Here is a 15,758-nt window from a genome sequence, read left to right on the forward strand (position 1 = left end):
CAGCACACGTTGTTCATTTTAAGAACACTTTCACTGCAGATTTGACAAAACGCAAAGAAGGTACCAATGTGAGATTTCTAAAGATAGCTACAGCACTTGACACAAGGTTTAAGAATCTGAAGTGCCTTCCAAAATCTGAGAGGGACGAGGTGTGAAGCATGCTTTCAGAATTCTTAAAAGAGCAGAAACTACAGAACCCGAACCACCAAAAAAGAAAATCAACCTTCTGCTGGTGGCATCTCACTCAGATAATGAAAATGAACATGCGTCAGTCTGCACTGCTTTGGATTGTTATCCAGCAGAACCCGTCATCAGCATGGACGAATGTCCCCTGGAATGGTGGTTGAAGCAGGAAGGGATATATGAATCTTTAGTCCATCTGGCACATAAATATCGTACAATGCAGGCTACAACAGTGCCATGAGAACGCCTGTTCTCACTTTCAGGTGACATTGTAAACAAGAAATGGGCAGCATTATCTCGTGCAAATGTAAGCAATCTTGTTTATCTGAGTGATTGGCTGAAAAAGAAGTAGGACTGAGTGGACTTGCAGGCTCTAAAATTTTAGATGACTTTATTTTTGAGTTCAGTTTCTTTTGTACATAATACTACATTTGTAAGTTCAACTTCATGATAAAGAGATTGCACTACAGTACTTGTATTAGAAGAACTGAAAAATACTATTTCTTTTGTTTTTTTACAGTGCAAATATTTGTAATTAAAAATAAATATAAAGTGAGCACTGTACACTTTGTATTCTGTGTTGTAACTGAAATCAATATATTTGAAAATGTAGAAAACATCCAAAATATTTAAATAAATAGTATTCTATTATTGTTTAACAGTGCGATTAATTGCATGATTAATTTTTAATTGCGTGATTAATCACAATTATTTTTTTAATCGCTTGACAGCCCTATTTTTAATACAAATGAACTGGCTTTGCAGTACTGAAGAAAAATTAAAATAAAGAAGAGAGACACTGAATGAACCAGAATGACCTTCATATTTGACTTTCAGACTATGGCACTGGTCAACCTTGCATGCTTCAGGCACAATGAGAGCTCTCTTTTTTGGTCTTTAGAACTGTTTATACTACATTTAAAAAGCGAGGCTGAAACTGGACTGACATGTTCTTAAGGAGAGAGGACTCCTGAAGCACAGACAGCAGCCAGTTCATTCCCAGACAACTGTGAGTAAGAATGGGCCCACCACAGCTATTCTGGGTACTGGTGAAGAAGGGGAGAAGATGCTGTGAAATATCCTGGAGTGATCTGGTTCACCTCAGCAGCCTCTTGGGAAATACTGGTCCTGGGAAGCCCCGCATAGAGGTGCTGGAAGGACTGCAAAAATGGGGCTAACAACTGGAGTTGTGACCCTATGCGCCAGGTCACAACGCCACTCACTCTAATTTGGCCCAGCTATCCCTCTGTCATACCAGCAGGGAAGGGACTTTGCCATTATGCCACCCAGCTCTGATCCAGGGCCAAGTGGGGGGCCTGGACCCTCAGGGTTCCCCCTTGTTGTGCCCTGCCAAGCTTAAGTTCTCAAAAGTGGAGGGGCATCGGCATTCCCACCCACCCCCTGGCTCCAGCACCTGTGGCCCCATAGTGATGCTAATGCCTTACAGCCAAGAGATATGAAGATGTTTCCTTACACTGAATTCTCAGGGCACAGTTGTGTTTGCCTGTCACCACCCATGACCACACACTATTCTTAGCCTTCCAGGCTGACAGACAGAGAGAGAATGGCCTGGCTCCAACAGAGCGGGGAACGCATATCAGCTATTACCTCAGAAAACTGCCTGCACTTCTAAGGCAATCTGCAATGAAACAATCTTCACAGCTCCATAGCAGAAGAGGACGATGCATGCTAGGAGGGGAGAAGTGTGGGAGCTCCCATGATTCCCCATACAGGAGCAGCAAGAGTTCCAAGCCTTGACACAGGCAATGAGGGCAGCTCCTTCCTTGGAAAACCAGTTATTAAGATGATTTTGTCTTTGCACAGAGCATTTCATGAAAGCACTTTACAAACATTAATGGTCTGAGCCTCACACAACTTCTGCCTTGAAGGTGGTATATTTTTATCCCCATTTTAATCGATGGGGAAACTGAGGCATAGGACAAGATAGCAAAATTGTTCCAGCCCACAGAGCTGATTCAGAGGCAGGAACAGAATCCATGAAGTCCTGGCAACCAGTCCCTTGCTCTAATCATTCTGCAGTGTTGCCTCCCCAGAATATTTGAGGTATCCTGGTATCTTGTACTTCCCAGTGTTACATGAAGCAATGTGCTTCTCTATAAAAAAAGCTGCATCCCACTATTCTAGGGAACAACTAAAAATATGCACTAACATGCAGGGTTCTTAAAGGATATGAGGTACATTTTCAGTACACCAAAGGCTTAACACCCTTCCCTACTTGAGAGAAGAACACTGTCACTTTAGGAAGTGAGAAGGAAAGAGTTGATAAAAACCTAATTCTGCTCTTTTTCATTTCACAGCTCCAGATGTTTGACACTGACCTACATGGGTTTCTACTGGACAGTAACATGACAGTGGGCTTTGTGGGCTGAAATCATTTTTGGTGTAGGAAGTATATCAAGAAGAAAAAGTCTCTATCATTCCCACTCCTGCCAACAGAGACAGAATAGTAGCAACTCCTTAGGCTGGTAGATCACAGAGACAAAAGGGATAGCAAATAAACCCACTTACTTTAGCTTTACTGCTAAGGGAATGGTGTAGAAGAAGACATTGATCTGAAATACACACACAAAGAACAGACTGAAGTGTTCAAACATCTCAGCAAAGAAGTACCAGAAGAGGCCAATGTTGGGAGTCAGATCTGGAACGGAAAGGCTGAAATTTAAAGAGAAAAAACAAGGTAACATTTTAAAGCAGTTGGTATTTGACTTACTTGCTTCTATGAAATTATTGAACCATTGTGTGCTACTGGAAGGAGAGCTGTGTGGGGGGTGGGAGGGGGGTGGCTATGTCTTAAAATGCATTGTGAGGAAACCAAAGGGGAGAAAACTCACGGAGGGAAATCACCCTCCATAGTTGGTGTCAGTGCTTCTAGCTGTCAGCACTAGTTACATATTTAACTAGTCAGAGAGTTCATCGCAGCAGTACAAAACTGAAGGTGACACATGAAATCGGGGCAGAGTGGACAAGAAAAGGCTGCATCCACTTATTGAACACCTATGATCCCCAAGATATTTAAACATCCTAATCTCTATTTTCTCAAGCAGCACCTAACTTTTTCCTTAATGTCACTTTAAGGCCATTTTATACAGTCAAACACACATGCAGCTTTACTCCTGTGGAGTCCATCATCAGTGACACCCACTGCGGTCAGTTTGGCTAATCCAAAGCACATGCCAAGAAACAGATCCACTTCTAGTTAATTATAGGGAGACTGAAGAAATTCCAGTATCTTCTCCCCACGTAGTTCATCTTTAGTTCAGTGGCTCTCAACCTTTCCAGACTACTGTACCCCTTGCAGGAGTCTGATTTGTCTTGTGTACCCCAAGTTTTACCTCACTTAAAAACTACTTGCTTACAAAATCGGACATCAAAATACAAAAGTATCACAGCACACTGTGACTGAACAATTGCTCATGTTCTCATTTTTACCATATAATTATAAAATAAATCAACTGGAATATAAATATTGTACTTATATTTCAGTATATACATAGAGCAGTATAAACAAGTCATTGTATGAAATTTTAGTTTGTACTGACTTCACTAGTGCTTTTTATGTAGCCTGTTGTAAAACTAAGCAAATATCTAGATGAGTTGATGTCCCCCCGTGGAACACCTCTGTACACGCAGGGATACACATACCCCTGTTTGAGTACTACTGCTCTAATTCTTGCTGTGATGGTTTAATGGAACTTGGGTTATATATTTTTGTTATTAGTGTGTTTGTTTGTTTCCCCTGAATTGCTGGTAAATTTTTCCTGAGACTGAAAGCTCTTTGGGACAGGGAATGGGTCTCCCGTATGCATGGATAATGCCTATCACAGTATGGGCATTCCCAGAAAACAAATTACAACTACTTACATGAAACCATACACAGATGGGATAAAGTCCCAGGAGTTGAGGAGGAAGAATGAGAGGCAGACAATTACCACCAAGCTACAGAGATACAGTGCTGCATATTGCGTGGTGTACAACCAGAAGCCTTTGCTTTTCAGTTTCACTGGTATGAACTGACGCTGGAAACAAAACACAAACAAGGAAAATAAGAGGACATCCTGTGGCCTTCTATTAACAAGACCTGCCCTGCTGCACTGCTGACAGAAAGCAGCAAACACTGTCCCTGCTACAATGGGAGTAGCAGCATTCAGCGCACACTGCTCCAATGTGCTCTGCCTTGGCCAATCAAATCACACACTCTGCCCAATACTTTCAGAACTGTGCCTGAAAAGTCAGGTAATTTCACATTCAAGTAACCCTAATGGGCCGTGTGTGTGTGTGTGTGCGCGATTCCCTGATGTATATGCAGAATGTTGGTAACTGTGCAGCCAAGCAAGCATGCCAGGTTTGGAAATCTGGGCCACCTCTGACAGAAGCTCCTCCAGAATTCAGCAGCTCTAAATCAGTGAAGCTGCATTGCCATTTGGCACCCACATTTGTACTTTACATGCCTTGCCAGGGTCCTGAGGGGCAATACTGACTCAGGCTGTAAAGGGCTCTGATGGAAGGGTGCTCTGTCCCTCTGAACCATGGCAGATTTAACATCAGAAAACTTTCTGGAACATCTCAAGCCAATTTACACAGACTTCTTGGCAGGATAGACAGAAAGTGCAGGAGAGCAGCCATTTAATTCGGTACAAACATCACAAGGGAGGCAGTGAAGTTCAACAACAAATCCTGATAAACAGACATCTTTTTTCAGCTCTGAATGCTTTTGAAAGTCCCCTTATAAATCCAAAGGCATTAGGTGTTCACGTATCATCACAGGTCACCAACTCTGGAAACACTATACTTATGCTCTGCCACCGCCATGCAGATGTTTTGCTTAAAATAAAGAGAAGTGCACAATTGGGACAATATGCAGGGAACTCACTGCTCCCCAAACAACAGCACAGTCTCTCTTCAGATTTAACAAATAGTTTTGACTTTGTAGATGCTCCATTACAGCAAAGATTTAAAACAACAATGAAACTTCCTGGATGTTTTGGAGAAAAATGAAAGACATGTACACAGGGGGAAGGAGGAAGAGTGTATAAGTGACTCTTCTCCATTTTCTTTCAGAGTTAAAGAAATTGAGAATGGGCTTCAAGGAAGAGAGAGAGAGAAATCTGTAATGAACATCCACTGTAAAATCACAGAGTGAGGCATGTCAGTGGAAATATATGACTGACAGTCATCTGGGACCTGGCAAGATTTTTTCAGACACTACTTATAAATCTTTGTACAGATGCTGGGTAAGAGTCCTTTCACTAGTGTCCATAGCCTTTCCCTGGAGCATCCCCTTGCTTTCCCAACTAGATGAAACGAGAAACTGATCAGTTTCCATAAGGACCTTTATGATTTAGGCTCTTGTTCCAGTCACCTCTCACAATATCAGCAGAAGACTTAAGATAGGTATCAAGCCACCTGAAACCCCAGACAAAGGGAAAGGAAAGGGATATACTGAATACCGTGGTGATGGGATGGTAGAAGCACCTAGAGGAACAGAATAGATTAGTAGGGAGACACCCATTTCCAGTGAATTCTCTCTTCTTCCAGTGAACATGAATAGTCTCTTTACATCATCCTCTCTATTCCACAACATTGTGCTCTCAGCAGTAGCTATCAGCATGCATTTGTGTTTTACATCACTAGCAAAGAGTTGCCTCTGCTTTAATACCCCTTTCCAATCTTGGTAAAGATAAATTAAACTGCTTTGCGGTTCAGTGTTCGTCTTGCAGGGCTTTGGGCATCCATTAATAATTAAGAATACCATCTTCTTCAGAATCCCTGGTACAATCTGATCAACATTCTGTAAATGGAGGTGGAATGAGGCTGGGGAGAGCAGATGTTTGCAAGTACCACAAGTGCATGCCTGGCACTGTGGGGCAAGTTAGACATGATCACTGTCTTTTGCAGTGCATTGTTGGGCCTGGATGATTCAGGCAGAAGGACTGTCACTATACCTCATGGCACTGATGCTGAGTCACTATAGAAGAAACTCTGCTGCTCCAAAATTCTCTTTGGTGGTCACGTGACACCAAACGCAGCTTTGTGTTTCAGTAAGGAGAACTGCCTGCAAATTTGCAGACAGGGAGTAAATGAGTTTCTGCTTTCCTCCTTCTATCCACGTGACTACTGCAAGATGTTAAACCTCCACTGGCCTGGGGAAGGATAAGATTATTTTTTCCAGATCTTGAGAACTGGCCACTGAATTCACAGTGTATCTCCTCCCTCCACCTAGACACAGGACAACCATTGCTGGCTGATAGGAATTGGCCATGTATAGGATATCAGAGGTTACAGCCAATACAATTACTCTTAAGACAATATTTACCTGTAGAAGATACAGCAATGCTGGTGCAAACAAGGTGAGAGGATACAGTGACTGGTATGTCGCTAAGGCCAGGAATATAGCACTGAGGAGGGTACTACCTGCAGGGAGAAAACAAACCTCAGTTAACAAACCATGATCATAAAGATGGTCATATTCAAACAGTCCTTTAAATATTGAGTCACTGCTCAAATAGGGGGAACTACTGCACAGTACCAGCTGTGATCATCAGAACTCCACAAGCAATTAGAGGGGGTAAAAATAACTATTTCAGCGTGTTCTGGAGCTTGTCCCTCTCTGTATTACAGGGACATTGAGACAAGAAGAAGGGCTCTGACAAAGAGCCAATAGCATGAAACAGCAATTGATGCAATTGGTTTATATCCCTATAATCTACCTAGAGAGATTCATATAACCCAAGTCTCATACATAGATGTCAGTCACTATTTATGTGGGAGAAGGAGCAGTCTGGAGTCATTTCTGCATGAAGCAGCTGTTCTATTAATACTATGCACTTGAGAGCCCGTTTTCACTGGACTGTCTCAGAGTGCTCTGCAAACACTACTTGAGCTTCACAAGTCTGAGTAGGGAAGTAGCATTAGCCCTATTTTACAGATGTGGAAATTTAGGTCCAGAGCTTAATTAAAATTTTTAAAAGTGACTTCTAATTTTGAATGCCTACATTTTTGGTTGCCCAATTTGAGACATTCTGGGCTGAGCTAACTGCTGAGCACTCACATTGCTCATCAACTTCAGCTGGCATTGTGGGTGCTCAGATCAGGCCCAAGGGATCTCCAGTCGGACACCAATAGAAGGAAGCATCCCTGACCAGGAGCTACTTCTCAACATTTTGGCCTAATTAATTTGCTCAAAGTTAGTGACAAGGACAGGATTGGAAAGCAGAAGTCGTGGCTCAGTCCAAAGGGCTAACCAGTAGATCACACTAGTTCACTCCACATCACTAACACAAATAAGCTTCTCTCCTTCACTTCCATCCTCTTTAAGAGAATGAGCAGCACAGACCCTTCACTGGGATCTCTAAAATGAAGAATCCTCTCCCTTTCACTATTACATTCTCCTAGACAGAAACCCACCTGTTCTCTGTTTCAGTGAGTGTTAGATTAGAAATATCTATGTGCAAAGGCTTGCTATGCAGAAATCTATCGTTACATCAAAAACTCCCAAGAAAATCTTTTACCCATAACACTGGTCTACAATTTTTTGAGAAGTCGTTCACTTCAGAGATAAAATGTGCTATTTATTATGTATTTTGATGTGCTGAATTCAAATATGACAATTAAAACAACTGATTGGCTACTGTTTCTAAGATATTTAAGTTTTTACATTTTATGTCTATGTATATTGTGTAGATAGAGTTTTAATCATAATTGTAAACCTCGGTCTTTTCATGTGTTTATGGTTGCTTTACATGATAATATTTCATTTGTCCTGTTTATGTAACACTTTAAAAATCAACAAAAGGGTTATATAAATAAAATTTATTATGAAACAAAAGGCAAAAAACTATTATGTACATAGTTTAGTCCTATTCAGTGTCTACTCAGCGCTTCTTGGCTTGTCTCTTGTATTCATTAAATGGAGCCTCTCTTGTCACTGTCCAGCAATAGTCTGCAAGCATTGATGGGCTCCATTTGCCCTGATAGCGTTTCTCCATTGTTGCAATGTCCTGGTGAAATCGCTCGCCGTGCTTGTCGCTCACTGCTCCGCAGTTCAGTGGAAAAAAATCTAGATGAGAGTGCAAAAAATGTATCTTTAGTGACATGTTGCCACCAAGGCTTTTGTACGCCTTGAGGAGGTTTTCCACCAACAACCTGTAGTTGTCTGCCTTGTTGTTTCTGAGAAAATTTATTGCCACTAATTGGAAGGCTTTCCATATCGTCTTTTCCTTGCCACACAGTGCATGGTCAAATGCATCATCTCGAAGAAGTTCACGAATCTGAGGACTAACAAAGACACCTTCCTTTACCTTAGCTTCACTTAACCTTGGAAATTTTCCACGGAGGTACTTGAAAGCTGCTTGTGTTTTGTCAATGGCCTTGACAAAGTTCTTCATCAGACCCAGCTTGATGTGTAAGGATGGTAACAAAATCTTCCTTGGTTCAACAAGTGGTGGATGCTGAACACTTTTCCTCCCAGGCTCCAATGACTGTCGGAGTGGCCAATCTTTCTTGATGTAGTGGGAATCTCTTGCACGACTATCCCATTCGCAGAGAAAACAGCAGTACTTTGTGTATCCAGTCTGCAGACGAAGCAAGAGAGCAACAACCTTCAAATCGCCACAAAGCTGCCACTGATGTTGGTCATAGTTTATGCACCTCAAAAGTTGTTTCATGTTGTCCTAGGTTTCTTTCATATGGACTGCATGACCAACTGGAATTGATGGCAAAACATTGCCATTATGCAGTAAAACCGCTTTGATTCATCGAAGACGAATCTTAATGAACAGTCTCCACTCATCTGGATCGTGAACGATGTTGAGGGCTGCCATCACACCATCGATGTTGTTGCAGGCTACAAGATCACCTTCCATGAAGAAGAATGGGACAAGATCCTTTTGACGGTCACGGAACATGGAAACCCTAACATCACCTGCCAGGAGATTCCACTGCTGTAGTCTGGAGCCCAACAGAGGAGGAGGATGGGAGAAAATGTGGGTCCTGTGACATTGATGGTTCAGGACCAGGAGTTTCATCCTCTTCCTCGTCTGACTCAAGTGAGAATGATTCTGGTGCATCAGGAACCGGCAGGCCTTCTCCTTGGGGTACTGGGCGTATAGCTGATGGAATGTTTGGATAATGCACAGTCCACTTTTTCTTCCTTGACACACCTTTCCCAACTGGAGGCACCATGCAGAAGTAACAATTGCTGGTATGATCTGATGGCTCTCTCCAAATCATTGGCACTGCAAAAGGCATAGATTTCCTTTTCCTGTTCAACCACTGGCGAAGATTTGTTGCACAAGTGTTGCAGCATATGTGTGGGGCCCACCTCTTGTCCTGATCTCCAATTTTGCAGCCAAAATAAAGGTGATAGGCTTTCTTAACCATAGTGGTTATACTGCGCTTTTGTGATGCAAAAGTCACTTCACCACAAACATAGCAGAAGTTATCTGCACTGTTCACACAAGTACAAGGCATCTCTGCTCACTTTGGCTAAACAGAAATGTGTCCCTTTGCAAAATCACACACTGACAAGTAAGAGAGCACGACACTATATGATTTCTAGAGCTGATACAGGGCAATTTGTTCAGCAGAGTGATGTAAGCTTCGTTATGATTGCATCATCCATGACTTATAGGAATAACATGATGCAATTCATATCATGTATGATGCAATACCAGCTTCAGATTGCATCATTCATTGTTCTGCCTAAAAAGCAAGTACTGTCCAAACCCAGTCATAGATTTATTCATAGATCCAGTCAAAGATGTATTTTAGTCATTTCTGGTTTAAATTGAGATCCCTTCCCTTTATAACTCACTTAACCTCCACCATTCCCAAGTCAAGGGTCGTATATACTGACCCAATAGCGTATCTTGAAAACTAGAGCCAATCAACAATTTTAAGCATCATTTTTGTTCTCAGTGACCCAGAATTAGTAAAGTTTGACTACATTTATTTCAGAAGCATTTTGGCTGTAGAGCAGTGTAATCGGATTCTCCCCCTAAACACACTTTCAACGCTAGAGGTTGCCACACACCGATTCAGGAAAGAAGAACATGGGACAATTACTACAGAGGAGTGTTTTTTAACCTTTTTGATACCGGGGACTGGCTTGTTGTTTTTCTAAACTGTGTCAAGGAGATCTGAGTGACAGGCGTCAGTCCATGGACCAGTCGTTGGGAAACACTGCTACAGAATAGCTCACTGGGAATTATTCAATTTTCTGTATTGCTAAGTAGGTGAACAATTATAGAGCACTACACCAAAGTGGATCTTGTTCACTTATTTTTGCAAATGTAGTTTCAAATATAAACCCTCCTGCTTCAATGGCATAATCCAACCACTAACCAAATAGGGGTTAGGAAGAACCTTCCCTTACAGGTATATTAGCTTCTAATTGTTTATTCTGAAGTTTGTCCCTTCTTCCTCTGAGTCATCTGGTACTGGCCACTATTGGAGACAAGATAACAGACTAGACTGACCACCGGTCTGGGCCACTAGAGAAATCCCTATGTTCTTATGTGAATATTACAGAGCCACCCAGATGCTCTGCTGATAGGAGCTTAGACTGGAAAGAGAAATTTAGCTGTAGCTATGAGATTAAGGTAGCTGCCAGCCTAGTGTAATCTATTCTATATCTTCTACTATTTAAAAAATTAGGGACACTGGCATAATGTTCCTTTAGAGTTCATCTGCTCCTGCTGCTTACCCCTCTTCTGAAGCTATAGATGTTTGTAACACCACAATCTGCTGATATCAAACAAGGTTATGATTGCAGGTGAGAGTTAGACAATAGAAGCAGGTGAACTCTCATGCAAATATCCTTAATAAGAAAAAAAGAGGAAGCAACAGTGCCCCACCTCCCCCTGAGAAATAAAAGACACAGAGGCAGATTGGTTTCTAAATAGAAAGATAATCAAAGTTGTCCAAAAGAGGGCACTAGCCATAAGAATCAATCAATATTTAGGGAATGTTTTCATTGCATTGTAAACTCGTGTCACTCAGATGCAGGTTTGTGGACTCGTTTCCCAGGCTGCGCTTGAGTGTCCACACTGCATTGTAAATAATTGCAATTGCTGGACTTGAATCTCACAGCTGTGCCAATGTGTCCACACTGCACCATGCAGACCTTTTGACCTGGGTCTGTGGCTTGAGCCGTGTCCACACTGCAAAATGACAGGGGATGGACTCGAGACACAGCAGGACTCGGGCTCTGACCCTCCCACATCTACCAGGGTGCTAGGACCCAGGATCCCAAGTCCTTGCTGACCCGAGTCAGGCTGTGTGTCTCTGTGTGGATGGAAGGATGGCTTCGGCTCAAACCTGAGTCCGAGCTTGGGCTTAGCGTGTAGTGTAGACACACCTCACAAGACCGGAGACTTTTATACATATTGGGATGACAGACCTTGTACTTAACTATGCATATGCCTTTGGTTTCAGTGATTCCAAGTAGACCTTTGACATTGCCTTAACCCAGTCTGTGATATGTCTACTATTAACTGCATTTCCAATAGCTTACGGTTCAAATATTTACAGAAAGATATGAGTTGGAGCAAGATTTTCCCAGTGCATTACCTTTTATTGTAGTCAAAATGAAGAATGCAATGACAGAATTGTTGATGGCACAGGTGGACTTTGCAACACAAGACATCACTGTGTATGGATTTAGGAGATAACTGAAAAAGAATAAAAACTCAATTACACTCATGCTATTAAAAAAAAGAGAAAAATACCATAGCAAAGAGAAATATCAAAGGAAAATGGAAATGATTTGCTGTTTCTTTTTGATTGTTTAAATGTTTACATTGTATGGTTTCCTCTCAACCTCAAAGGGATCCAGCTGAATTGATGCCTTTCAAATGGTGCAAAATCAGATGCTGCACTTGTGTATAAACATGTCATGGCAAAGGATGGGGTGATCGTGGGAGAGCCCAGTGGGAAGCAGGAGATGGCAGAGGAAAAAGAGCCCATTTAAAATGCAATTCTGTTCTGAAAAGTGATCAAATAAAAATGGCCCATGTTACTCAGACGGTCTGCTCCAGCTTTGTATTCAAAGTCACATATGCTGACTTTAGTGACTAAAATAAGTTCCTGCTGCATTTTTTACTCCTGTTAGCTCTGAGGGGCCAACATGGCTAAACAGACAGCAAGATGGATTCTATTCCTTCTTGTGCATAAACAGAACTGTTTCCTATGTCCCAGTCAGTTATACCTGTGCAACCCCCGCTGAAGGCAACATGACTGCATAGGTGCCAGCAGGGCCTAATTTGATCTGACAAATCTTTATTGCAGGTGGGATGTGCGAGAAGCAGAGAATCCAGGCTGATGCTCACATCCCAGGGTAACTGCAAGGTTAGCAGTTTAAAATATAAACCATCTTTTTATTTGTAAATTGAGCACATCTGAGCTGTAATCACCGAGAGACAGTACACACAGAACCCCACAATACTCTTTGAGAGTCACTCTTCAGAGTGCAACCATACTTTAGAGATACCAGCTCCTCTCTGAAAATTTGAAATGAATGATGCAGCGGTCTAATTTAACTGGGATCCAAGGAGCAAAGAAACGCTCTGATACATTATTGATTCAATAAGTAACACAGCAGATCAACCAACCTCCATTGTAACATGTCAGTCCTTGGAGACAGGAGAGGGGATTATGACTTGCCAGCTGTTCTCTCCTATGAATATTTATCATACTACTGGGTTCTCGCAGTCTGAGGTTGGCCTTTTCATACGCCTGAAGTTAATGGCTACTTCAAATACCAGGCTATGCTAAGATACAATTCCGGTATTCCTTTGTGACACTGTGCACCAAGTGTAATAAAAATGAGAAATAGTCTAATTTTTTTTTTTTTTTTTTTAAAACAAGAGGAAAGCTTCAGCTTTCTCACCTGAGGTGGAGTGGTGGTGGTTTACTGACCTATACAATTCATATCAGGACAGGAAAGAATCATTCATGTTTCTTTTATGAAAATCCTTCTTCTGATCAAAGGACATCAATGGTAAGGGAGAGCCAAGAGGCAGATCCCTTTTGATTAATTCCAGACTCCAGGTTTATCTGATTTATTCAGATCAGGAAAGACAGATTTGTTTCTTTTGATTTTGAATACCTGCCTCCTATACTGTTTGTTTTAATTAGAGCTTTACTTACTTCAAAAACTTAGAGCATGTGGTCTGAATAATGGGGTTTCTTATAATGCCTCAGAGGAATGTTATTAAAATTAACTAGGTGGAAACTGAGTACCTCAGATCCTTAAAAATAATTTCTGGGTTTTCAAAACAGTCATGCCCTGGGAACACCTTGCCCAATTACCCCCAAACTTTCAAAAAAAAGTTCTCTTCTAAAAGGGGAACACAACAGACACTTTGGATGCACTGGTTTAGTTTTGAAAGTTAGAAGATGGGCAAAATTGGGCTTTCAACAGAAATCTAAACAACAGAGAGACTACAATCGCTCCATATTAGAGACTGTACATTGTCAATCCCAATAGAAAGGGGCTGAAGAATTTATTTTACTATGTGAAACATAAATTTGGAGAAGCATTAGCTTTCTGTTACTTGACTATGGAGATACAGTGCTTGGCACATTTTTTCTGTGTACCAGGAAAGAGAAAGCAACTAAAGAGAATACTTAACTAAGATGCTGAAACCCCTAAATAGAAAAATTAAAACATGGAAGGATTTGGAATCTAAGTTTCTTGCATCTGCTTGCAAGAAGCAATACTTACAACAGTGCTACTTTGAGGGGGATGTAGTGCATTTCCATCGGGGTCCGGATGAGTTCGGCCACATCTGATGCATACTGATCCAGTTCCATTAGGAGTTTTTGCTTTTTAAACTGAACAAGAGAGAATGACCGAAAGCTGTCAGACATGGAAATACATTGTATCTATCTAGGGTCTGCAACCATGTCCATCACCATGACATCTATGTAGAGATGCTAGTCACCTTATACTTAAGGAAGAACAAAGGTTTGCTTAATAAGCCCAATTCTGACTCCCCTCCCTACTGACTTTGCCTGACCCAAACCATTCTGCTTGAAGTTGCGGAGACATGACTGAATGCCAGACTCGGATTTTACGGTCAAGTCAGGGAAGTCAGAAGAGGCACTGAGGAGATATAAGAGCTCAAATAAAAACAAGTGTTTGCACTTCCTGGATAATTTCCTAAGGCTTTTCCAGCTCATAGTTCCAAAATAGCTTCCAGTTTAGTTTATTTTGTTGCCCCTAGTAACAGCAATAGTGACATTTGCTCAATTTGTGTGTGAAATGAGGGAGTTATTGAATTAGTTATTAAGAATCATTTCTATGTACATTTTGAGTGCCCAGTGTGTTTTCAAATGCAACACGGCAGCTTTTGTGCACTCTCTAAATCCTGCATTGTCACCAAAGAATGGTGAACTTTACCCCCAATGTAACATCTAAGTACTACACAAACAAAGTCATTCACTAAGCTATACTCAGGATTGTGCACCTCTGTGTATGCCCGTTGCTTCAGAGCATCTGTCAGAGATCTCCTCTGGGCACCCAAAATACGTTTCATATATCCCCCACTAAAAATATATGTTCTCCAGAGAAGTGAAAAAGGTGATCTGTAAATCTACTGAAGTGTCCCACTCAGAGTCTGAAAAACTGCCTTACTGGTGAGGAGTTTTCGATGCCAGGAGCCTCAGCATCTTTTGCTATTATTCCTTCAGCTCTCCCAAGCTAAGCAAGGTTAGGCCAGGTCCCTGCTTAGATGGGAGACTGCCAATGAACACATAGGTGCTGCAGAAAATGGTAGTACCCTTCCTTTTAAATTGGTAATGAATCAATGTCCCAGCATGATACTAGGGAACACTGTGCTGCCATTACAGACACAGAGTCTTCTATTTGCAAAGATTGCCTCAATTAAGTTATTTATGAAAGAATGCACACCCTCCTCAGGGAGAGTCACTAGCTTCAAATTCCATTTATTAATATTTTGAAGGGAATGGTAGGGATTAAATCACTCCGGTGTCAGATTTCTTGCCCAGTGCAGCAGAATTATCGATCCTCCACCATTCTGGATTATGTGAACTCAAACTACAACTTTCTTTAAGGCTAATAAAGCTTATAGTTACTGTTAGGTACTTTTTGGTCTGTAAATTAACCATGCTGCATGTGGACACAAAGCCAGCCATGTGAGTAACTGGTTAAAAGCTGTAGTGCGAACAGGCCTAAGAATGAGAGCCCCAATGTCGTGCCAAATTCCTACAACAGTAATTAATTTTGCACACTTAAAATTCCCATTACAACTGAAAAGGAGTCCTCAATTCCTATCTTAAATTATTGCATCCCATTACTGTGCATTGTGAACCAGCTGCCACATTTCACCCAGAAGTGGCTGCATTTCCCTGGTGGTTGACCTGATCCCAAGGTATACTTCAATATCAGTTTCTCAAATGCTTGAAGATCCATTCAGACAAAAGGAGGTATGGATGTGAGATCCTCATTAAAACTATGATGTGCACAGCCATTACATTCACTTGAATAACACCACAATACCTACATCATGCTGAGAAGCCACCCCCTGTGAAAC

General features: G+C 41.5%; 1 protein-coding gene across 4 annotated transcripts in view; it reads right to left on the reverse strand.

The window, feature by feature from the left end:
- Positions 1–15,758, reverse strand: part of PIGU (phosphatidylinositol glycan anchor biosynthesis class U) — a 45,222-nt gene that overhangs the window by 22,285 nt on the left and 7,179 nt on the right. For all 4 annotated transcript variants that reach the window (XM_005295385.5, XM_005295386.5, XM_024105087.3 and 1 more), the window contains 5 exons: positions 13,928–14,037; positions 11,773–11,873; positions 6,518–6,615; positions 4,066–4,220; positions 2,713–2,856 (listed from right to left, as the gene is read on the reverse strand). In XM_005295385.5, the coding sequence (XP_005295442.2) occupies positions 2,713–2,856; positions 4,066–4,220; positions 6,518–6,615; positions 11,773–11,873; positions 13,928–14,037 (608 nt within the window). The remainder of the gene's footprint in view (positions 1–2,712; positions 2,857–4,065; positions 4,221–6,517; positions 6,616–11,772; positions 11,874–13,927; positions 14,038–15,758) is intronic.

Source organism: Chrysemys picta, chromosome 13 (assembly GCF_011386835.1).
Source record: "Chrysemys picta bellii isolate R12L10 chromosome 13, ASM1138683v2, whole genome shotgun sequence".
Lineage (NCBI taxonomy): Eukaryota > Metazoa > Chordata > Testudines > Emydidae > Chrysemys > Chrysemys picta.